Source organism: Acanthaster planci, linkage group LG05 (assembly GCF_054643075.1).
Source record: "Acanthaster planci isolate LZ-2023a linkage group LG05, COTS_SCS, whole genome shotgun sequence".
Lineage (NCBI taxonomy): Eukaryota > Metazoa > Echinodermata > Asteroidea > Valvatida > Acanthasteridae > Acanthaster > Acanthaster planci.
In genome coordinates this window covers 8193825-8221514 of record NC_141781.1, presented here as the reverse complement: position 1 = coordinate 8221514, position 27690 = coordinate 8193825, and the positions used below count along the sequence as shown (strand labels likewise).

The 27690-nt window shown below is 41.4% G+C and overlaps 3 protein-coding genes across 4 annotated transcripts in view; 1 reads left to right on the top strand and 2 right to left on the bottom strand.

The window, feature by feature from the left end:
• Positions 1-255: 255 nt before the first annotated feature.
• prcc (proline rich mitotic checkpoint control factor) lies at positions 256-16462 on the bottom strand. Of its 2 annotated transcripts, XM_022249848.2 has the most exons (7): positions 16101-16462; positions 14088-14230; positions 13433-13489; positions 3682-4416; positions 3070-3216; positions 2081-2146; positions 256-1552 (listed from the first exon to the last, which is right to left on the bottom strand). In XM_022249848.2, exons 1-7 carry the CDS (start codon positions 16309-16311, stop codon positions 1466-1468), a joined length of 1446 nt encoding a protein of 481 aa, XP_022105540.2. In that variant the 5' UTR covers positions 16312-16462; the 3' UTR covers positions 256-1465. The 2 variants fall into 2 exon arrangements, with proteins under 2 accessions (XP_022105540.2, XP_022105532.2); XM_022249840.2 differs by lacking the exons at positions 256-1552; positions 2081-2146; positions 3070-3216; positions 3682-4416 and adding exons at positions 5377-11194; positions 11647-11751.
• Positions 16463-16556: 94 nt separating this feature from the next.
• Positions 16557-22700, top strand: LOC110987272 (uncharacterized). The gene is made up of 3 exons (XM_022249859.2): positions 16557-16700; positions 17616-17809; positions 18215-22700. Exons 1-3 carry the CDS (start codon positions 16686-16688, stop codon positions 19326-19328), a joined length of 1323 nt encoding a protein of 440 aa, XP_022105551.2. The 5' UTR covers positions 16557-16685; the 3' UTR covers positions 19329-22700.
• camk4 (calcium/calmodulin dependent protein kinase IV) overlaps positions 20427-27690 on the bottom strand; it is a 30828-nt gene continuing 23564 nt past the window's right edge. Inside the window, exons 7-8 of the mRNA XM_022252646.2 lie at positions 27269-27421; positions 20427-26125 (exon numbers count right to left, since the gene is read on the bottom strand). Of these exons, the coding sequence (XP_022108338.2) occupies positions 25970-26125; positions 27269-27421 (309 nt within the window). The 3' untranslated portion in view covers positions 20427-25969. The remainder of the gene's footprint in view (positions 26126-27268; positions 27422-27690) is intronic.

Sequence of the window (27690 nt, the reverse complement as noted above, 5' to 3'; positions counted from 1 at the left end):
AGTGAATTTCTCAGCTGTGGATGATGTTATTGGAAGTGGTTTCCCGTTGATTGCTCGTACATATACATAAAGGTACACTGGTTTGTTATTAAACAACTTCTAGTTTATACATTTATTTATTTAGTCTTTTGTAGAACAATTTTTTGTAAAGTTGATGTACATGTACTTTTACGTAAAATTATTCTGACAATGAAGGTTGGTGTTTCAACAATTTTTTTCGTAGTTTTAGTAGTAACTTGACAAGAGAATTGTGACTTCATTTGATAAAGCCAAGTCAAGAATAGCTTTATTAGCAGTCTGTCAAATGAAAAATCAAACCACAGACTGTAGAATTGACATTCCATCATTATCATGTATATCCAACAACGAATGCAATTGGAAATACTGCAACATAATAGACTCAGGTTAAGGACCACATGGAAATTTTATTATGTTTCACTTTTTATACATCCAAAATTCCATTTGTGTTTTGTAGGATGAAAAGAGTAAGTTTTGTCTCTTTTCACTTTCTTAAAGAAATGTTGAAACTGAAGGTATTTAATAAATTGTATTCAGGTTAAAACTTCGCTATCAAAGTCACATACACATTTTTCCCCAAAAGGATATCGATAAAGTAAGAAAGTACACAGAAGATGTGCCATTCTAATATCAAAGAGCTCCTTCAAAAGTAGTATTCAATGTACCAAACAAACTGTAAATATATGTATATAATATTCTAACAGAATTTAAGGAGGAATCTGCAAGTCTCTTCAGAACAAAGACCACAAACCCTATCTGAGACACATTACATGTAATCCTGAATTTGGTACCTGTGCTTGCAATCTTTCCACTGATATGTACAGTTCTAAAAAGCACGTTCACAGTTGCTTCATAGGGGCTCACAGAAAGTAATACATTTGTGGAGGGTTCACTTTTTTTGGATGAAATGATCTGGCATTGTAGAATCTTCCGTGACAATGTGCAGTCATTGCAAGCGTGCAAATGTAAACATGTAGACGGGCATCAAGGTCTGATGACTTTGTCACAGAACAGCTCACTGTCGAGCAAGGGATAAGAAGGAACAGCAACTCTGTCCCACCCTGCACGCAGGTTGGCACATCCCCCTACCAACTTACAAATAACCCTCACTACACGTAAATACCTGAAGCACAGTCTACTGATAATTTCCATTTTCTCCATGATACGTTCTGGATTTGAGTACATACAAACAAGGAACTGTTAATTAACAGCAAAGTAGCAGATTTGGCAGTCTAAGAAAGTTCCTTACAACAGGACAATGGGGTTAACAACAAGTTATCAGTTATCAAGGGCTATAGGGTCCATCCTGTTTTTACAGCACAGTGCTCATCAGCCCTCAACGCCTCTCCACATTTCAAAGGCTAACACTGTAAGCACGGCGGTTTATCTAAACATTCCTCACAGACTGCAGGAAGTAGTCTGGATACCAAACCACACAACCACTCCTTCAGAAGCCATACTTCATCTGTGTGTCCTTCCTAGTCTGTCGGTTGTTTGCCCACTGGTTCTTGAGCTCCAGCTCTCTTTCCTTGGCCTGCAAAAACAAAGAGAGCAATGGCAAGACGGTAAAACTTAATGGAGACTGACATCGGTCACAGCCGTTTAACTGTCGCCATGCATGCAGCTGTTGTTTATGGTGCAGAAATTTACAATGCGCTGAGAAATATCCACAGGGTAGACACTGATTACCAGCTGCAAAGCCACGTAATTTGCATTGCTTGTGACTGGTTCCCAGCTCATACTGTAGCTCATACATTTTCTGAGGTGCGGTATATACCTGCTTAAGAGCTGCAGAAAATTGGGCCCTCATTTTACCAACTGATGTGGAAGTGACGTGATGCTAACTTCACACAGGCAAAGTAAACTATTCATTTGGACTTTTTTTTTACAGGCACACATTAAGTGAATAATGGAGAAAAAAGTGGTGTTAGCAACCCCCTTCTCTAATGTTACCCATGCATGTCTTCGCTCACTCAAATTTCCATGGCCGAGCAATGTAAAGATTTAGTCCCCTCCCCCAGGGATGTACACCACTGACTGATGTGTCATTAACTCCACCTACCTGATGAGCCAGGAAGGTGATCTGGTGTTTCCGTCTCTGCTGACCTGTTGGCAGTTGCTCCTTCCTCTGCATTGAGAAATTTAAAAGCAATTTAGCATCAGGCATCATCAACAATACAAGTAGAAGAGTATCTAGTCTACTGCCATGTCAGACAATATGCCTCTATTTGGTTGAAAAAAGAAAAGGAGTTAACCTCTCAACTGGAAATCTGTGGCCTTCTCCACAATGTTCTCTACTAAATCAGACCACCAAATTAAAAACTTGTGAGGACAAACCCTGTGACTTTTTTGTTTTAAAATCTTGAAAAACAGTGTTGTATTCCAGTCTATCATAGTATAAGTCCCTTCACAAATCCAGTCACAAGTCCCTTCACAAATCCAGTCACAAGTCCCTTCACAAATCCAGTCACAAGTCCCTTCACAAGGCCAGTCATAAGTAACAGGGTGAACGGTGACAAATGAAAGAATGCTTTTGTCACTATTCAGTTGAATAGCTTGTGAAATGACTTTTGACAGACTTACAGGGACTTGTGATGGACTGCAACAAAACACTGTTTAAAATTCGGTTGATCTGTTTAAAACATTCATTCTCTTTCCATCTGTAGGATGTTTCTATCATTTAAGTGCAGTCAATTCGGGTACTCTTAAATTTGAAGGAATCCCTCCAAAACGTTTCTGTTTATTATACGCAAAAACTTTTGAAGATCTTGTAGCTCACTGAGCAACACTTGAAAATGTAATTACTTGATAATGTGACCCTGATGTCAATTATTTCCAAAGTGATACCAGGTTGGGAGTCAGTGTTACCTGAGACGTCAATAATGCTACTTTGTGACACTGTGCAGGTATTTGTTGGAAAAGTACATTTGCTAAATGAATTTATTAAATTAAGAGCCAAATATTACTGCCTTTCAACTTTCCCCTTTTTGCCTGAGACAAGGTAATCTTCAGTCTTTTTGACGTACTAAAGTTACATAGCACATTTCTCACCAGTTTGGCCCTGTACTCCTTCTCTTCTGTCAGGTTTTTCTTCAACCAGTCCAAGTGGCTTGTGGGTCCTATCACATCATCTGCCGCAACGTTAACAACGTTGACAGACTCCCGGCCGACATTGCGCTTACCCATCAATCTCTGGAACTGCATCACGGAAAGTTGTTAAGAGTTATACAGTGCTTGAAATCTTACACTGCAAATTCTCAAAAACAGTATTCTTGTGGGTAAGACTGTGTCCACTCCAAGTACCCAACCCAAGTTCACAATTCTTTAGTTTCTTTTGGGAGTTACATACACTGCAACGCCTGAGAAGAATCTCAGAAATTTCTTGCTTTCCTTACCAGAATTGAAAGTGGAATGCCAAGTAAGATGTACAGAGAAGGCATGATCCCATTGAGCAGACAAAACCTTAACCTCTGCATGCTGTTGAACACTTTTGGTGTAGTTCTTGCTAAACTGACCCAAATCTTGTAACGCTGAGGACTGCAGTTAGGAAAGACTGTAGGAAATGAAATCTACCTTACATGATGATGCAAATGACTAACTACTACATTTCGTTTCCTGGGAGTAAGGCACCAATAATAAACCATGTCTTCAACCTGTGCATACCTCTTTGTCTGTTGTCAAATCTGTGGATTCTCCGGCACCCTGCTGTCCTTCACTGGTGACACCTTGCATCTCACTGTACATCGATGGATCTTGTTCCTGATAGGGTTGATTATACTCGGTGTAACCATAGCCATACGAAGGGGGGTACATCTGTGAGTCTGCATACTGGTGTGTTTGGTAAGCATACTGCGCTGATGAATCCACTGGCTTCGAAAATGCAAGGGGAGCGTCTTGACCCGAGGGAGCATCCGTTAGCTTAAAAGTGATAGGAGAGTCCTGTGACAATGACGGCCCAAAATTAGTACTACTAAGTTTAGCGGTGCTGTCTGGATTGGTTGGTGTCAAACTGGTTGGTGCTAGTTTAGATTGAGAAGGTCCCACGGCAGCGCTTATTGGCTGAGGCTTTGCCTTACTCAAATCCGGCATCTCGGATTTTGTGACTGTTGTTTTTGGCCGGACGGGCTCCGCTTGAGAAGTGTCCCCAAAAGAAAAGAAAGATGAGGTGCTTGCTTCATCCTCGTCATCCCCATCGCTGCCATAACTTGTCGCCAGCCCACTCAGTTTAGACCTGGCAGGTGCAGGTTGGGAGGACGGCACCTTGTTAGCGGTTGGGTTTGCGGCTGGCTTGCTTGGTGCCGGCTTCTTGGTCAGAGTGTGGGGGAGAAGAATGCGGTTGGTTTCCCTGAGGGAGGCATTCCGCGGTTTGGGGAGCATGGCAAAGAGCCCTGAAAGACCCTGCAGAGGTTGAAAGGACAAACAAGGTGAGGTCGATGAACACATCTTATTTCATAACCATTTCAGAATTTTTCGGGTCTCTCCTTAAAATTCTCAAAAGAAAAGAATTTAATTGGAGGAAAAAATTTCAGGAATCTTAGTCAAAATGCATCATTAAGGACTCCATTATGAAGGTTTCTGAAGACAAACTTCTTCCTTTTCAAAAATCATTTAAAGTGTTCAAGTAACAGCTTTATTAATTGGTTATCCCCCATATCATTTATTTTTGCACCATCTCTGACCCTACATTTTACCGTATGTGGGAAGGGGGGGTGCCAACCGAGACGCTTCTTCAGTAACTAGCCTTTTGCGAGTTAAATTTGAATAAAATCTGGTGCACTGAAATATCTAATAGCACATAAACAAAACAACTTGAATTCCCCCAGACTGAAGACACTGTTGCTATATCTTGTGATTTGGGGCAAGCTTTTGGACAGTGACCACCATCTCTGGAATAGACTGGTTCATCTGTGCTTTTCTTATCCATTGAAAACAATGTACTGGTGAAAGGTGTCTCTAATGTAACAGCGCCAGAGCTTGCCCGAATCATGAGGTACAGCAACAGTGTTTTTAGTCTGGGGAATTCAAATTGTTATGTTCATATGAATTTATAGAACTCAGTGTACCATGTTTTATTCAGCTTCAACTCACAAAAAGGCTTATTTGGCGTCACACCTACATGTACACACTACACATCATGTATACACGACAAATTAACATAACAATGTACATGTACATAAATGTTAAATGTAAGGAGTGTGTGGAGCATGGCAAGCTGCTTAATGGCACCAACGGTGTTACAGGGTGTGTCAGTCTCTCTCTCCATCACTGCTGAAGAAGGGTATGAGTTCACTGATTCCACACAGCCAACACAGTTGGAAAAACAACATCAGAAACAAGATCACTTTGGAGTCCTCAAGCGATGTGCAATGAAACAGACTGGAGATTTTATTACCAAAATATTTACAAGCTTGTTTTTAAAACTCAGCTTCTTCTAACACACTAGACACGAATCATATTACTAATGTAACAATTGTACTCTATGGGTACACTTTTGCAAAAATTACACAGAATTGTTCCATTTTTAGCATGTACTTTTAAACCACAAAAAACTTTCACAAGCTAAATGTATGCACGCAAATGTTATATCATTATCACCACACCAGTAGACTATAAATGTATACAATGTATATTATAAATGGATGCACTCATACATTATACCAGTATAGGCCTTGAAATTTATGATAGCATGGAATTACTTCTGAAACTAGAGTTTAATGCGAGTTAAATTTGAATAAAATCTGGTGCACTGAGTTCTTTATTTCCAAGTGAACATCACATTTTCAATTGCCCAGACTAAAGACACTGTTGCTATACCGGTACCTTGTGATTCAGGGCAAGCTTTTGCTTAGTTATGTAAAAGATGCCTTGTACCAATGTACTCTTTTCACTGGGTAAGAATGGTACAGAGGAACCAGTCCATTCCAGAGATGGTGGTCATTGTGCAATAGCTTGCCCCGAATCATGAGGTATAACAACAGTGTCTTTAGTCTGGGGAATTTGAATTGTTCTATTTATGTACAATCACATAACTCAGTGAACCAGATTTTACTCAAATTTAACTCACAAAAGGCTTACTGTAGGAAGATTGCATTTTTATGAGCAAGGTGGCCAACTTTAACTTAGAATTTATTAGACAAGACAATTTTAAATAATTGATTTTTATTGTTATGAATAATTGACTTTTATTGAGAGTAACAACAAAATCCATGTAACCTGAAGACATCACAATGCATCTCATGAGCACAAGCCAATGCATAGGCTCTGCATAATTAACTAAACAAACAAACAAACAAACAAACAAACAAACTAACACCCCAACACCCCAACAAACAAACAGACAGACAAACAAACAAACAAACAAACAAACAAACAGACAAACCAACCAACCAACCAACCAAACAAACAAACAAACAAACAAACAAACAAACAAAAGAGACATGTGGACAAGCATGTACATGTAACAGTGCTGTGTGCACTAGGGCATGAATACATGTACACATATACTGTATGCGACATGTAAATCCTAGGCTGCAACACAGTTGTTATACCATTCATGGATTTATTTTACAGGTTTAACCATACAAGGACATGTAGACAGACCACATTTTAAGTTGAAGAGTAGCATCCCTGGAGTTCAAATTTCAATTTAGTTTCTTGCTGACATCTTACAATCAATATTGAGCAAAGTGCAAGTGCATGTAGCTTTGGAAATCGGGAACTCACATGAGCAACGAACTGCAATGTCTTCCTTTTTGAAAAGAAAAGCAATACTTTACTTGAATGTCCTGTGAACTTTCCTGTATTTTGCAGAGTGATGTTCAACAAGCAAACTTTGCAGGAACTTGCTTCCAACACTATAGAGGGTTTGCATGGCTGTCATCTTGAAGGCCAGTGCTTTGGTTTCACAGGATATGCACAAAGGGAGGCTTTCCAGTGGAACAAAACAACTGCCCCACAAAGTGTCTTTCAAAGTCCAAAAGAGATGATTTGTAATAAACCTCTTCGGTATTTCAAAAAGCAAAGATCATTTGAGGACAAAGCACGCATATTAGTCAGCGTATGGCCGCTCTGAAAGGACACTGACTGATCTTGCTGCGCTTCATTTAGGACATGGTTGGAATACTAAACTTGCTCATTCTACACTTTGGGCCTCTCATGCCTGCAACGCTTACAATGTCTCAAGCAGGTGAAATGCAATAATTCCTGAGTCAGCTCCACATACATAAACTGTACATGTACCTTGTAGAAGACATGACTGTATATTACATATATATTACATGCTCTACAGCTATGGTACCGGTACGTACACGTACAGTACGTGTACCATGAAAGCAATTGTAGGACAAAGCAAAACAAACACATTCATCGCAGTTGACAGATGTGTAATACAGTAGTTAAAGGGCACGTACATGTATACATGTACAACTCAGCTACACACACCTGTACGACATGGTACATGTACATCTACATGTGCGGTATGTCACCTATAAATGCAAGTGTCAGATCTCCTATCCACAATATAACCTAATGTAATTACACAGGTACAAATTGGATAAATACATGCACAGGTGCAATAAATACGCTAAAAAGGAAATTCCCATTTTGCTTATTGAAAGTTTGAGATTAGTTACAGGATCAAAATACATCGGTAAAATTGTGGAATTAAGAAAACTATTAATCCAATTATTGTGAACCTTCACCCATTATCTACACAACTTTAACATCAGGAACTTTTCAAATCGACTTTATAGATGTATCACAACAACCCTTCAAATGTGCACAAACAGATACGTATAATGTCGGCCTGGAAGTTACGATTAACTGAGGTAAATTTTTCAGGCGAAAGAGCAAAGTGATCTTTTAGCACTGTAACACAAATAAGACATTTAAACGTTGTTTATAAAAAAAAAACTCTGCTCAATAAGGTAAAACATTACAGGTACACATTGTTTGGTGTTTCACCTTGTGATACATGTAACAACAATGTATATTGAAATAGCATTCACCAGATGCCTTTTTTTTGGAGATGGATATTGTATTCACGGCAACAACATCGTGACATGTACATGTACAGGTATCAGCGTGCATGTTCTTACATGTACATGTATGGGGCAAGCACACAGTTTGGGGTTTATGGTTGGCATAAATCAACAAAAGGGTACTTGTTATCATGGGGGCACATGCACAGTGTACATGTACAGTGTACTTGTGTTTGATTGCATGCTTACTACATGTAGGTGCACTCCAAAATGTGCTTGTGATTGATAAGCATCTGTATGATATTACTTGGCGGTGACTTGACATTACACCTGACTTTACCTGAACTGGCTGCAGCCTTGGGTGAAATTTCAAGCTGTTGCCAAGCAACAGACCTGGCCAATCATCTGATAATGCACAAACTCAGAGGGGTGAGTGATGCCACCCATGCTGCTGTCACTGTGTCCTAAGACTTAAAAGACACAAAGTACCACTTGCCCCGACAGCAAACGGACACCTGTGATGTCAGAAATGATGTTGTTTGAATGAGCTGTTTCCATCAAACGTGGAAGGGAACTGAGATGATCTTTGGAGCAGTTTTGAGTCTACCCGTAGTATTTAGATTAACAACGATATGTACTTTAGAAAGTCTGCATTTTGGACAACTAACACAGCTGAAAGAACCCTAACCTTACAGTATGAAGTGTCTGAACGTAGAAACCATTAACTATTTAATCCTGAAATGTATTTACAGAGGTTCCTTATGTACAAAAATAAAATTGTTAAAATGTCAAAAATAAAATAAATATTACATTTTTCAGTTTTCATCCTCAGGAGATGAGTGGCTTATATCCTCTGCTAAGACTTCATATTCACCAGGGGTTTCATCTTCTGCTTTGATATTGGGGTAAACCAAAGTAGCTGACGATGTTGGGTAACTCATGTCTGGATTGACTGACAACCTGTCTATAGCCTTTACACAATAGGACCATAAGTGTTTCTGCTCCGTAAGAGGTGCAGGGCAGATCCTGAAGGTCCCCTCTCGCAGGGCATCCAATCGGATTGAGTCCAGCTGCCGTGTGCCAGGCCGCCCCAGGCAGGAGGCCCCCTCCCGCTCGGCTGGGGTGAAGAGGATGTTGGCAAGCTGGCAGGCTACATTCAGTCTGCTGTTGGAGAGGTAAGTGAAGCGGACTAAGACAGGCTCCTTGATTTCCACTTTGCACACCTTACCGTTGGCATCTCTCTGGGTTATGTCGAGCACGGACTGCAGCCGCACTGGCAGGTTGTCATAGTTGATGCCTTCGTGGCTGGGATCTACCTCCATTGTCGCAACAGCAAAGAGTGGTTGCTCGGCCGGCTCTTGATGGTTTGTGGGTAGCCACTTCCCATGACGCGGCATTTTGCCTTTGTTCTTGCGGACACGGACGATATGCCTAGAGGCGGCGTCAATCGACTTGACGCATTCGTGCCAGAGGTGCTTTTTCTGCTCCTCTGGGCAGGGGCACAGTTTGAAAACGGCGTCCGTCAACGCCTGCATGCGGATGGGATCCAGTGCGGCCGGCTTCCGCCAGCCACTGCAGTTACAGTAGCAACGCTCATCGTCCGTGAACAGTACATCAGCCAGACGGCGCGATATGGAGTTCCGATCCTTGATATAAGGTGCGAGAGAATTCAAGATTTCTTGCTTCACCTCGAGTTTGGTTGCTTTGCCGTGTTTGTCTCTCTCAACAACGTTCAAGATATATTGTATTTTAGAGGGAAGGCTATGAAAGTCAGCAGCTGAATAGATCTCTAATGGAAACTGAAAGTGGTCTGTCTGCAGCATACATGTATCTTCTACCGAGAGATGCGAGGAGTCACTGCCCTGGTTGAAGTGAATGTTTGACTTGTGGGCTGCATGTTGGTCATAATCGATCTTGAACAGTTTTGAGGTACCTCTGTAACGCATCAGAGACTGATATGCATACTTATCATTGTTCTCAGCGGGTAAGGTTATCTTTGATGAAAGCAGCAGTGGACCCTTTGTCTGGCTTGAACACGCATTCACAGAAGACGGAGTTAACCTCCTTGAGTCCGAGGGGCTACTACAGAGGCTTGCAAAAGCTGGAGCAACATTGGTGGTTATCGGTGGATCTGCTAATTTGGGTGGACATTTGTGCTCAGCTGCTGAGGATATTTTCACTGGTATCAGTGGATCTGTCATTAGTTGTGGATACACGATTCTTGGCTTTGTGGATGACTGAAATGGACTTGACTGCTCATGGTGGACAGCCTGCATGAAAGCATTCTGCATTTCTTGGCCTACTTGTAACGCTGATGAAGAAGGAACAGAGGAAGAACCTCCTGAAGGGCTGGTGTTGAGAAAAGTGTGTCCATCCTGTGGTGATGGACTTTGGGAAGCCAATGAAGTTGGCGCTGGGAAGGGATCTAGCACTGGCGGCAATGTAGAGCCTTGGGCTAGTTCCTTCGTGATTAGATGCTCCAAAATCTTCTTGACTTTCTGTTCCAGCAGGTCAATCTTCTTGAGGCAAGCACCACAACAGTTCTTGTGGGTCACCTGAGGACCGTGGTCAGAGTCGGCCGGAGGTGATGGCGGGTGGGTGTTTGGGACCCAGCCTGGCTGGGCCAGAGGTTGGGAAATACCGACAGCAGAGCCCAGTGGGAATGGCTGCAGTCCAGCAATGCCCCCGGGATTTATCGCCGGGAAGGGAAAAGGACTCAGTAAACTTTTGGCCAAGTCGTGGTTCGCTGCACTAACATTCACCGCCGAAGTAAAGGGAAGACTCTGGGAGCCCAGTAGGCCTGCATTCCTTGGCAGGTCAAGGCCTGGGGCCTGCATCAACGAGGCAAGGCCTGGATGCAGTGCAGCGTTGAGCACAGGGCTTCCCTGGAAGCCCAGGGCAGGAGGAAATACCTGAGCCAGGCCCTGGAGCTGTGTGGCGTTCGACGTCGTATGACCAGCAGGACCTGCTTTTGGAAACGAGGGAGTACTGTTCGTCTGATGCAATCCAAAGCCTCCTCCTGACAGCAGCACCATCTGGTGGCGCTGCAGTTCCAGCTTCTGGTGCAGCTGCTCCATGGCGCTGCGGCTAAGCTCCAGCAGCTCCTCCATGGTGTGTTCGCCTCTCTCCTTGGCAGCGCATTTCTTCTTCCTGAGGAGGTTGCGGTCTGGACCTGGTGAGCTGCTGTTTCTTGAGTCCTGCGCAACACAAACACAAAACAATGACATTGTGCCGATGTTGACATTAACAACAGACAACTCACTGAGTTGTCAATATTTATAGAAAGGTAGAAAGTAAGACTTTTAAGCTTGGATTCGTTACCCTTGCACCATAAGATATCTGTACAGAATCTGTACAAAATCATGATTCCTTTAGGCTAGGTTCAGTTTTATGATTACTCGTTGTTAGCACTACCTAGAGAGTAAATTCCAAATAAAACCATTCCACAGTTCAAAGGAGTAATTACCTCTAACACATATGAATTGCTTATAAATTTATGTCCTCGCACACACAAAAATAAAACAAACAATCTAAAACTCACAGTCTCAAAACTTAGCGACACAGAAATCACAAACTCAAATTGTCAAATAATTTACAACAGTAAATGAAAACTGCTATTGACACAAAGCACAAACCCATCGGGACTTACCATGCGACCTCCACCTGCGAGATGGTTATTACCACCAATGTTGTGGGAAGCAACGCTGTTAATGGCCGGTGAGCCCAAAGAATGGTGACCGAGGTAGTGCTTAGTCTACATGTAAGGAGAGAATGGTCCGGCTGTTAGCGTCACTGTCTGGTAGCCGGACCATTAGCCCAGGATTACAACAGGGGAGGAAGCAGGAGGGAGTAGGGTTTAGTGCCAGGCGGTATTGCCCACTGGCTATAACACTCGGTCAGTGTGGTCAGGACCACCACAAGACCAGCAAGACCAGACACAAGTCACTGGCTGAATGATCACAAAGGAATGCTTTTGTTGCATTCGATTTGAATAGCGTGTGACTTGAATTCAGAGCGGAGGTCTGGTGTTGGTTTTGTGATGGTCTTAAGGGGTCCCAACTGCAACACTGGCCGTGGTTCAAATTTGCCAAGGAGGAATTCTCCTTCCCTGGTTGAAAGAATTACTTCAGTTTCTGCAGTCCTTTTAAGCTGCAGGAAGGCTATGACTGTGATCTGACATGTGTAACTCCATCCTCACCATGCCAAACCACGCCTCCACAGCTTCCTCCCTGAAGCCCTAGTCAGAAATATTGGCACTGCCGGCTCTTTTTCTCCACAAGAACAAGAAGATACTTAGGAAATCTGTATTTCAGTTCAATGAAGTATTGACAGCCACTGGTTCAATCTGTTAAGGGCAAGTTGGCTTATCAAGAAAATTGGCTCTCCTGTATCGAGAGGCCAGTCATCATTCATGGACCCAATAAATAACAGGATTATGAATGGATTATCTGAGACTGCATTCTGAAATGGCCTCTCTTAGCCATCAAACAATACCTGTCATTAGCAAGCTGTACATGTACAGTATACCACTGCAAAGAAATCTACTGCAAAGAAATCTACTTTTGGAAAGGCCCGGATAAATATACGTACTTCTTTTTACGTACTGCTGTTAAGTAACCTTCAACATAGATCAGGCATATTAACACAAAACATTGTCCAAAGCATGTATACGACGTACGATGCCCAAAGCATGACGAATATATATGCTGAACACCTGTTGTGTCACTGCATCAAAGATTCTTTCTGATACTCATCAGAATGACAAGTCAAACAATATATCACTTCAGAAAACACTTGTGAGACATGTATGAAGGAAAACACAATAATCAGACATGACCTGCCCGTGATAGTAATTAACCCTACCCCCAAGGGTGTACATGTACATGTATGTAAAATCGTATTGAAATTGGAGGATTTGGGACTGTTAGGGTTAACTAGCGTAGCTAGTTATATACAGCTTATTCTGACATGCTACCTGAATTGGAGTCTCAACTGTAAGGTGTAAGGAAATGAAGCAGGGTTCGAACCTCCAATTCAAGAAATGGATTCCCCCCTCCCCGTTTTGTCTCCGCAGTCTCCCGATTTGTCAGTGTGTTTGTTCCAGGTGTGCTGGGTATCAGCAAGTTGTAATGCAGCCAACGTATGGCTCCTGGCTGTTACAGAGCTACACGTAATGCAGTGTTCCAGAGATCACACATGTCGGTTTGAATCCAGCTTCAGTCACTTTTCTTTTCGCAGTTGAAAATTTGACTGAACTGAAGGTAACAAATTGCAACTGTGGTTAATTTGATGAGGTGGAAGTAACCGCTAAGGCTTTTAAGTCGCTTGCTAGAGCACTGGAATCTCTAGCAAAAGCTCATTTCAAAATCCTGGTTTTAAACAATTAAATCTAGCTACAGCAACCAAAACATCAAAGATGTGCCTGGCAAACTTACCTTTGCTGGTCTGGCTTTCTTGGCCAATGGTTCCTCCTCATCATCATCTGAATGTGTCTAAAATGTCCAAAAATACATAAATAAAATAAAAAAATCTGATCAGCCACTTAAAACCACAGCTATTAGAATGCACAAGGATTTCAGATTAGCTGTCAGCTTGGGATCACTTAACCTGGTTGAAGATTTGAAAATGTGGAATGCCGTGACCTCGTGGTTAAGAGCACTGGATTCGTACTCGGCGGGTAAAGCTGCGGGTTCGAATCCAGTCTGGGGTCAAGTTGAATGTGCCCTTGGGCAAGGCATTTTGTCACTTATTGCTCTCTCCACCCAGAAGCAACTGGGTAAATGTACCTGTGAGGGCAGAGATGGTTATTGTGCCTTGCACCGAAATGACTGTGTCATGTGTATACTCTCTAGGGAGCTGAGGTGGGAGTTGAAATGTTTCATGGGCCCAGCGAGCAGGGGTAATAATAATGGAAAGTGCTTTGATCTAAGTTAAAAGCGCTATATAAAAACTTGTTATTGTCACTATTAAAGCAAACCACTGCATGCTTTGCTTCATCAGCTCCTAACTGAAATGAGAAGTATTTTGTCCTGATGGCCAGCTAATATGAGTAAATATCACCACTGTTTTACAAGTTTGATACCAACGGACCTCTGGAACTGATGGTGCAGTGATCTTTATGGGCTGAGCTGACTTCTTCTTTGGTGCTGGAAGGTTGAGTGATCTGCCAGTAGATGATGAAGATGAAGAAGTGGTTGATGCTGTTGCAGGGAACTGAATGTTGTCTGTCTCTTCTACGTGAAAAGGAACCTTTGAATTAATCGTCCATACTTGTAAGTGCTCAGAAGGATCTGGGTTTTCCAAGCTAATGCCAATTTAACACATTTAAGAAGCAAAGACTGCCCCGGCTATGATGGTAATTCTGAGTGGTACTTTAGCTGTAAGAAGTTGAAAATTAAATGAAACAAAACTGGTCATGCTGTTAATGTCAACACACACAGTCCGCCTCAACAAACAAGTGCCCAAACCTGGTGTATTACACTGTTACATTGTACACTTTTTGGTTGTGAACGAAGTCACATTCACCATCCGGCAGAAAAACGAAAAATAAAAAAATCATCTTTTTTTCCCCTCAATCCGTCAGAAAAATATGGTAGCAGCCAGTTGGGTAGTATGACTGGCACCACTATTTTTGTACTTTGTCACACGTCACTAGGCTAAATATTTCACATTTAAAAATCTTAAGATATGTTTAAATCAATGTAGTAAACAGAATGTACATGTATTAGGCCCATTCAGGGGAGGTCGGATGACTCAACCGTTTGCCAAGTCGAATTTGGACAACTTGACTGTTGTGACAACTCGATCGGTGGGACAACTCGACCATTTGCTGAGTCATCTGCTTGGCCCAACATCTGCCCAATTTCCGGATGCCAGCTTGGTTTTCATCTTGGACTATTAACATGACAATGCATGAAGTTTCAAAAGTGTGTAGGGCACTGTAGGCTTTGTATAAAGCAAGTACTAAACAGTGTGAATTTGACGCATTTGACACGTGTCGACAGATGACTTGGCTGAGTGGAAACTTGTCTAATGGACAACTTGTCTCAATGGTGGAGTTGACCTAAGTCAAGTTGGGAATGGTCCAGTTGTCTGGACTCCTATTCAGGAGCCTAATTCAATATTGTGACCACACTGCTTATGCATGAAAATGCTTGCATTATTTGTCAATACTAAAATGTTGCAGCTGCTTATTTTTTTGAATAGAGAGAATTCTTACCATTCTTGTCGAATTTAAAACAAAGTTCTTATTTTAAATAGCATGACCCGTGCAAAAAGAGCTGCCTATCCACCTCGAGCAGAAGCACCCCTTCATCATGTTCATTGGGTGAAAAGAGCCGTGTTGGTTGGGAGTGTTCATTTTGCTGGTAGGCCTATCAATGCTTAGAAAATAGTACCCTCTCTTGGTCCAGCTAAGGCCTAAACTAAAGCTTGGCCCACGGACCTTCATGTACATGGATAGGTCCCTACTGTTACTGACATGATCAGCTTACTCCCAGAACTGTCATCACTGTGAGGCACTCATGGAATTGGCCTACTCCATGTACACAGAGTAGTGGCTCACTGTATGATCAGGCGATAATTGACAACGATTGATATTGATTGTCAAGCATGGGATGACTAGCACGGCATGTAAGCATGAATGATGTATAAACATGATAAAGTAATCTTTACTTTAACATCTTTCACTACAGTGTCACATTGACACTCTGAATGGATATTTATGTTACGCCCCAAGTGTAGCATAAGTCCCGACTATAGTTGGGACAGTCCCAACTGTAGTGCTGCAGTTGGGCTGGTCCAACTACAGCAGAGAGTCTGTGGCAAATGTCTCAACATTATCCAAGTCAATGTGTCTCACACTTGACACAATTCATCTAAAATGTGGCACTTCATCTGTTCATCTAGCCCTTTGACCCATGACATATTTGTAAACAATATGACTTTAGCACATGCTGGGCACATCATGCACACAGGACCTCTTTGCTGTAGTTGGGCCAGCCCAACTGTATTCTGTAGCACTCTAATTTTGGGACGGGCCCAACTATAGTTGGGACTTATGCTATAGTTGGGGCGTAACATTTACAACCATGACAACCGTACCTGGTTGATGTATATCCAATAATTTTGGAGCTGGTAAACTTGAAAACAGTGACGACTTCGATCTTGGGTCTTCTTCAAGATCAGACAAGTTCATCAAGGTGGAGCTGGAGGCTTCTTCGGCACGCTTTCCTACGTTAGATTGTTCTTCTGTTTCCTCTTCAGCATTTGAAGTTTCGTCATCACTACTTGAATTGTAATTTACCAACGACATCCTGTAAGTTTTTGCAACAAACCACAACTTATGAGAAATAATAAGGACCTTTTTGTGTAATTTGGCCCCGTTTCCGAATTGTGGTTTTTTTTCAACAATGCTCGTGATATTAGAATTATGACTTGTTTCCTGTCTCGCACAGAATACTTCGTACGGTTTTGAAAAGGAGAACCAGATTAAAATCAAACGTCCACACAGAATCTACAGAGGGCGCCATAACAAGACCATAAACGCAACGACAATTCCGCGCGCGCGCGGGGTACTCTTACCTGCTGACCGTGCTGGCGGTTAGGTGCATGTACAATGTAAACGAAGTAGTGTTTTTTTCTTTTGACTGACTGAAGCCTTTGAAAGAATTTGCCAAATCCCAGGTCATGACTGATTTACAGGTAATAATTAATATTCACTTTGAAGGTATCCAGCCAAGTATTTACTACTGTACTAGCTTAGACCCGTAAACAGAGCCCGACATATACTCTTCCGTGTCCTCTGGGCCAATGTCGGACAACTCGACCGTTGAGACAACTCAACCGTTAATCAAGTCGCCCGTTTGACAACTCGACTTTGACAGAGAGGCAACTCGACCAGTGAGATCTTTACACATAATATTACAGTCGTCTACCCAATTCCAGATCGGGAAAATTATTCAGTCAAAAAATCCTCAAATTCTAGTGAAATGTGGTCACCATCCAGTGATCCACCATGTGTGCTAGAGATGCTACCAAATTAATTTCAGATTTTAAACTTGGACGTACACTACAGGATCTACAAAAGTGGCGACACTTTTCCTTGTTCTGGATCGGTTTTCAGAAAGTAACCACCCTGACCACGGGAGCAGCAAATCCATTTCAGCCCAGAACCATTGTAAAATGCGTATTTTCAAATGAAAATTTTCTTAATTTTGATAAATTTGGTTCATAAATTAAATCAATAAAAAAATTAGATAAAACAGCTACATTGTATAAATGGATGCCATTTTAAATTGCAGTGGACAAACGCGCACAGCAGTTGGGGATGAGCGGGTTCCAACTATAATGGATTGTCAGTAGACACTGGAACATAATGTCTGTGGGGGCTCGGTGGATGAGTCCCATCTCTTCGCCATACATGTACATGTAGGAAAGTGCCCATGTGAACAAATCATGGCATTATTATGTCATAGGTCTATTCCATGTTTCCTTTATTTTTTATGTCTATGCCAGCCCGAAGTAAGTGCATCGCACAAAGTGTGTTGCATGAGACTAGAAATCCTCCTGCTTGTGTGATACTTTTTAGTATCAAGATCTCTTTTCTTCCCTCCAAAGTGTTCTCCCAGCTCGCCCCGGGTGGCAGCTGACCAGACTCTTCGGAGCTCCAGCCGACTGAGAGAGAAGTCCCAGCGGAGGTTCACCCTGCCCACTCGCAGAGAAGCCCTGGACAGTGTGGTCCCCGACGAGACACCCTTCAAGAATTACAGAGACTACAAGCCACGAAAACTGATCAATAACTTTATCAAAGAGTAAGTCAACCATATCATGGGATGTAAAGGCCACACTGAGACAGGGTTTAATATACTAAATGTAGTACATTTAGATAACATAACACCTCTGATTCTCATCACAACTGCGCAGCTCTTTCTAGGGTTTAACAGTTTTAAGATCCTTTTCAAATCTGTCTCCTTACATGTTGGATTTATATATGTGTGTATTAACAAGTGACCCTTAATTTTGGTATCTTTTCTACAGTGATTCTGTGATGTTTAAACCATCTCACAATAATTAAAAAGGGGTTTTGTAGCCCACTATTTTTACATGTACTTTCTTTTGCCTTCTGTCAACCTGTTCATTTATTTGAACTAATTACATGTGTATCTTCTTCCTTTCACCGTGTTCACCCCCTACCCCACCCACCTACATGTATGTAGGAGAAATACCTACAACAATCCAGACAGAATTGACCAGTTTGACGAGTTTTCTGATGAAGAATTCATCAATGACAACACTTCCAGCAGTGATGACTCAACCCAAGAGGGCAGTCCATGGTCAGAGTCTCCATCTCACAGCAGCAGTGATGACGATGATGATGAGCCCGTCCAGGCGACTGCCAGAAATCCTCGTAAGGCAAAGAGCAAACGGAAAACCTCCTCAGGGAGAAATGGAAGCGACAGTGAGGAGTTGGCCAGCCCCTTGAAGATGCGCAAGCCAAGACCACTTGCAGAACTGTTGTCCGGATCAGATGATCCGGACAACAGCAGTGGGGATGATCTGCCATTGACTGCTCCGAGAAAGAAATGGCGTGGAAGAGCCTCAATTCAGTGTGAAGAGTCTTCTGACGATGACAAGGACCAGCCTGGAGCATTTACCCTAGATCTCTCTGGAAGTGTGTCTGTCAAAGTCGAGTCTGATGACAATGAACGAAATGGCACAGAAGTTGAGACTAGTGCCATCAAAGCAGAACTCCAGGATGAACACAAAGGAGGGAACTTAGCAATCAAAGCTGACCCTGAAGACAGAGAATACGATATAGAAGGTGAAAATGTTGCCTTCAAAGTGGAACCTTTGGATGAAGCGAACAAGTTCAGAGGCGATGCGAATACCGCTGATGAATCACATGAGTCCAGTGACGGGACAGAGAGTGAGGATGATTCATTCATTGCTACCAGTAGTTCCAGCGACGATGGGGCACTCGATCCAGAAGGGAACATTTCACCGTTGGAAAACTTTCAGGCAGACCAACCGTCCCATGAAGAGCTGATCTGCAATTATCGGCAGCGGAGGCTGAGACCTAAAAAGGCTTTGGCAGGCAAAAAGAAGCGACGCTTTCGCAAGTCTCTTGATAGCGACAGTAGCAGCTGTCAGTCGGATGGCAGCACCAGTTGGGACAAGGATAAGTCAGGCGAACACTCGAAGGATTGCGCAATGCGCCCACTGTCAAAACGGGCAGAGCGTTTGCAAAGGAAGAAAGCTGTGTGGAAAACGGAGGTTCTTGGGAGTTACAAAAACGAGAGAGAGAAAAAATTATCAAAAACGAAGAAATGACTGTTTTCAGTGGTGTAAGAGGCTTTGTTGCTGGAATATCTCAAAAGTAGACTGCTTTTGCTGTACATGAATGACCTTTGTCAATAAAACCTTCCATTGTAAACATGTTTGCAATGTGTGCTTGCAGACACATGAATTATGTAAAATGTAATGTAGACATTGAATATCCGTATTCACGTAAATGTGCTTTGGAAAAGGCAAAGAAAGTACGTGTTCATTGTACCCTGAATTATGCAAGTGCTTGGCTCAACGCGTCAGGTCACATCATTTTAAAAACGTATAGATACCTCAAGTGTGGAGGGGTGAGTCTCCACTGTGCATGTTTTCACATGCATCAATTTCTGTTAAAGAAAATTGTGACTTTGATGATGGTCCGTTGTGAGAACGGACATGTGTTACACTGTTGAATGTTTTTGAATTCACATGTACCGTACAATTTTAATGGAAATGAATTACAGACCCACCATGTCATCAAAATGAAAAGAGCAAGGAGGTCTTCTGATGACAACCAGATCTGTGTTAAAAGTCCAATATATGGAATTTTACAGTGTCTGCCAACAATTGGCTGTACTTTTCAACTCGTGAGATTCATGGGTACATGTACGCACTTGTATTATTTTTTTGTTGTTTAAACAAAGACTCCTTGTACATATACGTCCCGATTGTATAAGAAACGACAATTATTGTGTACACACTACACAGTGCTGTAGAGTCACTCACAAGTCCAGTCACAAGTCTTGTCTCACTTGAGACCAGTTGAGATGCTGTGAACAACAAAGGAATGCTTTTATCACATTTCACTTGAGTAGGCTGTGACTGGGTGACTTGTGATGGGCTTGGGACAGACTCAACAATACGGCCGTTTCACAACAGTGCGCCACCAAGAGTTTGCAATGCGTTGGCCAATCACAATGTGTGAAATCTGTCAACCCAATGCGCGTTTGGAAAGGGTTGACAAATTTCGCGCATTATGATTGGCCAACGCACTGCAATCTCTTGGTGGCGCACTATTGTGAATCGCCAAAATTAAAGTGTGTGATGCAACAATTTTGGTTCTGGAAGACAGAGACAAAATAACGTCACATTTCATGACAGCTGTGACATCTCTCATTTTCTATTTATTTTCAATTGACAGGATTTTTTTTTTCAGAAAACCTTTTTACTTTTAGTACAATGCGTATGTTTGTTCACATTTAAAAATAATACTGGATTAATTTGTCTTTCAAAGATCTACTACACCAAGTATGTTAAAGCAGCCCAGTGCACATGTGCATGGATAACAGGGATGCAAGAGGCAAAATTTAGAAAAAGGTTTTGGAGTGTTTGTGGGTACAGATAATTAATTATAATGTACAGAGTTTGAACAATGAACCAATGGAGTTCCTTGATGGCAAGCTACTGCCACACACCTGTAAGCTAAAGCCAATATTACATTGGCAAATAATTAAGCTTCGTAGCTATTGAGCAGTGTTGGGGTCATCCAATCTCAAGTCCTTTCATAAGACCAGTCATACATGTACATACAGATCGAAGGGTGAACAAAGGAATGCCTTTGTTCCATTTCATTTGAATTCAGAATGTAGCTTGTGACTTAGCTTGTGGCATAAGACTGAATGACTCTTAATGGACTTTTGATGGACTCCACCATGATATTGCTACTGAGATCAACACAATATCCAAACTCATGACTTGGTAGCGGTCTTTTGACCATTTTTCTTAACCTTCATTGTCAAGAACAGTTAATTGGCCATCTTCCTAAATGTATCTATTGTTGGCTTCTAACATTAATGGATGACAAGTCTTCATTAGACTACATGTACATGTATTTATGTATGCACACTGATAGTGGATAAAATGGAAAAATAACATGCATTTCAACAAGGGTTCGCTGGGACTGACAAGTTGGTAGTTGGCTCAACTCTTTGTACGGACTGGTCTTATGCAGGAGTAAAGCACAACTCAAGGGGAAATTGCATCTATTGCATGTACACTTCTGTGTAACTTTTCCTTCATAAGGCCACCTGATCTGGGGTCAAGGGTTATGTCTAGAGCATAGATGTACCTGTACAGTACCTATGCACCATACACCTGGTTTTGTTCACAGGTTATCTTATTTTTTCCTTTGAGCCTTTTATTAAAGTTTTGTGCAGCCCGGCTGTCATTTGGCATCAATTTTATAAAAATTTGATGTACGTTCCTGGGGAAATCATGGGGGCCTTGTTGCATTGTGACACTGGGCATATTCATTAAGCATTTCATATCAAAATCCTTTCAGTAGATTGAACAATCAATAATGGAGGAGGAAAAGGATTGGCCTTTTCAGGGATAAAGTTAGAGAAAGTTGAGCTTGGTTGCAGCTTCAGGAGGCAAGTCTCAGTCAATTCACCGTCACACTTTTCCATTCACTTAAACTCCAAATGGTGAAAAATTTGCCAAACTAAAAAGGGCTGCAGTTCATGACATGCGTGTAAGAAGTTTGACGCTAGTTTGGGTCTTATGCCTACCCTGGCTCACACATTCAGAGCATTACCACTGAAGAGCCAATCTGTCATGGCAGCTGTACGGCCACTGCACGCTTGTAGCTGTTCAAGAATTTCACATCTACTGAAATTATTCGCTGCATTCTTCATGAGAACTTCATGTAGACGTAGTTGAGTGACATTAAATTTTGATATCAGTAAAGTATGTGGATTAAATAGTCATGATTGCCCTTGAAAATCAATGCATAAAGATTATAAGTCAAGCAATGACTGTCCATTTTTCCTGGGTATTAGTGCAATACTTGATTCCATTTCTAGTTCAACTACAGATTAACGACAGGTTGAGAAAACCAAAAGGGTGCAAAAAAAATCATTAGTGCTTGGTGGAGACTGATTTCAATTTAAATCATGAATCAATTAAATACAAACTACCAATTTTACATCAACTTTTCTTGGAATGAAAGAGATTGACAGTTACATTTTTGCCGAGTCAAACTATTTACAGATCAAATTCATTTAAGTTGCAATTTTAGTCTCTGCTACAGTACTTACAAACAGTGAGACTTACTCTGTGTGCTGTGAAAACAACAGCCCTGTACATGCATCAATACATTTACAAAATTTGTAAAGACATTTCAAGTTTTATCAGCTTTGGTGACATTTTGACAGTAAAGGTGATAGAATGAAAAAAAAACAGGTATTTTAGTTTTACTTGAAAATTCTGTAAAATTTGATGGTTTTATCTGTTTCTACAGTACTTGAAGGTAATTTTTTGCACATAATTACATGTATTTGATAAAGGAGTAAACTGACAAACAATTTCAAGAAACGTTAATCATTTCAGCTTTGTAAAAATAAACTTGCCAAGGAAAATTAAAAACTGTGGAACTGATTTCTTTGTAGCTTCATTTTGTCTTTTTCTGGGGGGGGGAGGAAGAGGAGAGTGTCTCCCCATTCATAATTTTGAAATACGACCTAAGAGCTAGGTTACATGTATTTTGGCCCCTCTCACAGCCGGGTGGGGGTGGATACTGCCCCCCCCCGAACTTGGCTGTGCCTTGGTCGATTTGTTTCAACTTGGCAGGCAAGTGCATGTACACACTCTCCTTATTACAAGTGTGAAGTTTGATGCCAATCACATAATCAGTTACATTATGATCATTTGAAGTTCAAGCCTGAACGCGTACCAGAGAAACAGTATACAGTTTTTGCTGACGCAGTCTCGGAAAAATTGGCACTGCACAAGAATGGTAGGATTAATTTTCAGAAAAGTGGTGACAAAAAGAACACAGTGAGTTACTCTAAAACTCTTTTAAAGGTTCAGCTCCTGGTAAAAATGCACTGCGGAAAAATCAGAAAAACTGTTGGGGGCTGGATTCCCCCCCCCCTTTTTTTAGGGTTAAGCGACCCCCTAAAAATGTGTGCACCAACAGGTCTGCCTCAGAAATTTTGGTAGTTAAGCTACTGGGGAGGGGTACTTTTACCCAAACTATTTTGTAATATATAATTGGACAATTCAGTTTCTGTGTAGTAAGAAAGCGCGGGGGGGGGGGAGGAAGCTATCATCAAACGAACCACATGGGTAACAGAACAGAAAAGAATGGCTGGATTGAGACGGCAAGAAGCTGACACTACACTTCAACTGTTTGAATCTAACTTCAGTGAAATTTTCTGTCATTCAACTAAAACACAAACTACTTTTACCCTATTGTAAACAGGAAAGCCTCTTCATATTATAGTAATGCAAAGCTGGCATTTACATGTATCCCAAAAGTTTTTCCCAAATATGGTGCTTAAATACCTATATGTTGTTGAATGCATGCATACGTATTCCACACTGTTCCTCACATTCAGCTGTTAAAAAAGACATGTACACATGTACCACATACATCCTACTGTGTAAGTAGAAATTTAAAGTTTCCTGTTACTATTTTTAAAGTCTGATTAAACAGTTTTACAGTACCAAATTTCCCTCTTCACGATAGAATTGCTTTTCACAATACATGCGTTATGAAAACTATACATCTAGTGATTATTTACAAAATTGGGCAACAAATTATTACCATCATCACCAATATTAACAAGTGTTTTCCAAAAGCTGTTCTTGAACAATAATTCTCTTGTATTAAAAAAAAATCAGCCGTTAAGTCAGATCCGGTAAAAAATAATTCACATTGTTTTATTAAAATCTTTACACATATATGGCATCATTTTAAAATCTAAACACGTATACAAAAAGGTGTCATTAAAAAATGCTTTTTACAGATGTTAAGTCACATGCATGACCTACACGTAATTAAAGAATTTGTACTGAATTAAACATGTGTAATTTCATCTCTTTAAAAAGTACTCTACTACATGTACATAAAATAATTAACTACATGTAGATTATTTAAATATGTCTTCATGCTGGTTTAACTCTCAATCATAAGGAAAACCATCAATTCTCATCCACACTGAATGAGCACTTAGTTGATGTTTTCTTTCAGTTTCCAATATGTTGGAAGTGGTCCAAAGATTACTGTAACCAATGCCAAACACACTCTGGCCAGCCACACCTTGACGATAAAAGGCATGGTATTTTGAATGGTTAATTAGGCTATGCTTGGCAACAAAACCCCCCTCTGCTCTAGCTCAGTAGGCTTGGTTCCAAGACGTCCTTTACGGTGCCATGTTTAAGCGCACACAAAGTCACTGGACTGTACAATATGATTCATCAAAGTGGACACTCTGTTCATGCAAGTCAGGGCCGCAAAGAGGGGGACTTTTCCAGTGAATCACCGCACAGTCAACAAAGACCAAGAAAGGGCATCTGGGAACTAAGACTATCTCCCAAATAGTTTTTTAAAGACAAGAATCGTTAATGATATGCCCATCAGCTTTAATTTCTTGGCATACACGCCCTTTATACAAACAGAAGATTTCGTATCTGTAACAAAGCAATTTATGAATACAAAACTTCAGAATGCCACAATATTTCCAATTTTATATCCATGACTATGTAATCAATAAGTGTGCTGTGGTATTGTGACCATTACTGTGCTTTGTGCATGTCATTTTAACCACTGACCCTCCAAGGTCCGTGTTTTAACAAACTGAACTGTACAATGCATTACAGAGACTTCAACCTTCTCTAAAATGTGCACATTCGAATCTAACTAAGCACTACTCAAAAAAAGTTGAGGACCACATTTAATTTTGTGTACACTTTTTTCAAATGAGATATTTTACTGCTAAAAATGTGCATTTGATGTTTTGAAACATTTTAAAAAATTTTTATTTCAATGAGAACATCATCTAGACAAACTAAAAATGAAAGAACCAGACCCCACTCATTGCTTGGAACAAAATTACAAGTTAAGAAAAAAGTAGTCCTTATCTGTTTTTGAGTAATATATTCAGACTGCACTTGATTTGGTACCTTCTTATGCGCCAATTCTCAAGACACTCAAATACATGTACCTCTCTTTTCCGTCTTCATCACAGACACATGTTTATATTCCCAACCTAGCGTTGACATTCCTTTGTTTTTGAATACATACTTCAGAATGCTCAGTGAAAATACTGCTTGACTGCTCTTTAAGCTGATTCCCGTCATTGGTTTCCTTCATTGTTCCTTTTGCTTTTGAAGAGACCTAACACAGATATGCCCCTAAACTGTTTCCAGCGGGGGGGGGGGATTATGTGGACCTGGCTTAGTCCACACACTGTTTGCACAATCTACATCATATGGACTTCTTTTGATGACAGGTCCACATGTGAGGTTGGCATATACAGTCAATTTTTAACTTCACTCAAAACTGTTGACACATCTCAAACCCCACAGGAAGACAAGAACCTGGGTACTAGCTGTAACTTAAAATCTCAGTAAATGCCCCCTCTAAAATTACACATATCAGCGACGGATTTTACAATGTTATTTTGGGGCACGGAAAACTGTAAGAGAATGTAGCCATGGTAACACATACCCAAATGGATTTGATTTCCAATACTTTTAAATGTATATTCCATCATACCACCTTATGATCTGTTAAAAACATAATCTCTTCTTTGGCTTTCCTGTTGGCATTATATGATGTCAGTGCACTCCTTGTTGAAGACTCAGCCTCTTCTCCTGTTGTGAGATGATGATCAGAAGTGGGTGTGTGTTGGCATGCCAGATCATTCTGCCTGTGTAGCCTGCTGGATGGGCGGAGCCTCTACGCTCTGCTCGGTTTCCACAGTGGGCGGGCTCGGAGGTGCCGCTCTGGGCCTGATGGGCGTCTTCCACTCCCCCGTGTGGAGCCGTTTCATCATTATCACCGCATTTGTTACGGCCTGTGTGGAAGCAAAGAAGGATGGCTATTTATGGAAAGCCTTTCTTAAAGACTGGAGCCACAGTGCCGCAGCAATATTGACCAATAAGCACATGTACTCCCATCACCACTTCACTCCTGTGGAAGGCTGCCAATGCAGTACGTCCAGTTGAGTCAAACACAAACAGCCCAATAACATACATACATAGGACCCCATGTGTATCCATTTACTTCTGGGCTGGAAGAAGCAATAAATTGTGACAAGTTGTATTACTATCTAGACACAAACACAGCACAAACACAAGACACAAACTGGCGTGGGGGAGGGCACATTTAACAGGTGCTATGATGGGGCAGGGCTTCATGGCCTATCTAGTGATGGCTGCTTCCCCTCCCACTTTGAACATCGTTCCGCCGCCTTTGGTACTGGACTCAAAGCAGCAAACTTGTAAAGGTGCTCATAAGATCTTGATCTAGCATGACAGGCCACACCACGGTGCACTAGTAATGGCATCGGATGTTTGACGTACCAGGAGGAGGGGGGGGCTCAAAATCAAATAAATAACCAATTTACAGGAACTACTTCCGTGTATATTAGTGAAAAATTGAGCTCCATACGCCGTGCCACAGGCCAACAATTGTGCACACATGCAGCTATGAATTGACAAATGCATGTACAGGCTCCCAAGATTTACGTTTACGCCTGCGCCAATTTTTCAGTCAACTAGTGCCTGCAAATTTTCTTCTCCAGTTTGGTTAACTGTACAGGCAAGAGAGAAGTCAAATTTGTCCACAGCTGTTCCCTGTAGCACAATGCTTTTCAAGTGCACTAAATTTCAGATGCACTATTCACATCATAAATAAAACCCCAAGAAATACATGGTGTACATGGGGAAGATTTCGCTGTCAGGAAAACTGGCTAAGAGTTTAAGGACTCACTTTTGAGAATGTTTCAACAAAGTTTCTCTTCCCAACAATATCGTATTACATATGTGGTCCCAGAACACAATCAACAAGATCTAAGGCACTCTATTAATAATCCAACTCATGATGTGCCTATTGCACTACATGTACACGTACGTTTTCAAGGTGAGGCCGAACTGAATTTTCCTGTGACGGACAAATTTGTTGCTGCAGCAGCCCATTATCCAAACAGCTCTCTTACCTTAAGCTTTCTCTTGGCATTGAATTCCTTGATGTTCTCTGCCAACTGTAGTGGTGCCTTGCTGACAGTGCCCTTGACCCACGGATGCTCCAAGGCCTGTGCAGCAGTCAGTCTCTTATTCCTGTCTAGGACTAGTAAGCTCTCGATGAAAATCTGAACAGAGGGGGGAAATAAACGATGGCAAAAAAATTGAGAATTCAAAGGACTGGAAAGCTCTTGGTGAAGCTGACAGAAGGGAGGAAATAATTAATTTTTATTTTAATTTCATGCAAATGTTTACATCAAGCACAAAAAGCCAGATGCCTCCCTTCACACAAATTAGTTTAACCCCCTGTTCCCCCTGATATAAGCTAGGCCCTCCAACAACCTCCAACCTCATTTCCTCAACATGACCTTTGTGGTGTTTTGTATGATTCTAGGAC

Bases quoted from the DNA above. Each gene is read 5' to 3' on its own strand.
- prcc (XM_022249840.2), bottom strand. From the start codon at position 16,311: ATGTCGTTGGTAAATTACAATTCAAGTAGTGATGACGAAACTTCAAAT. The intron at 13,490-14,087 runs GTCCGTTGGTAT...TGGACATTTTAG, and splicing joins CTGCACCATCAGTTCCAGAG to ACACATTCAGATGATGATGA. The intron at 11,195-11,646 runs GTAAGTCCCGAT...TGTGTTGCGCAG, and splicing joins TCGCAGGTGGAGGTCGCATG to GACTCAAGAAACAGCAGCTC.
- LOC110987272 (XM_022249859.2), top strand. The intron at 17,810-18,214 runs GTAAGTCAACCA...ACATGTATGTAG, and splicing joins ATCAATAACTTTATCAAAGA to GAGAAATACCTACAACAATC.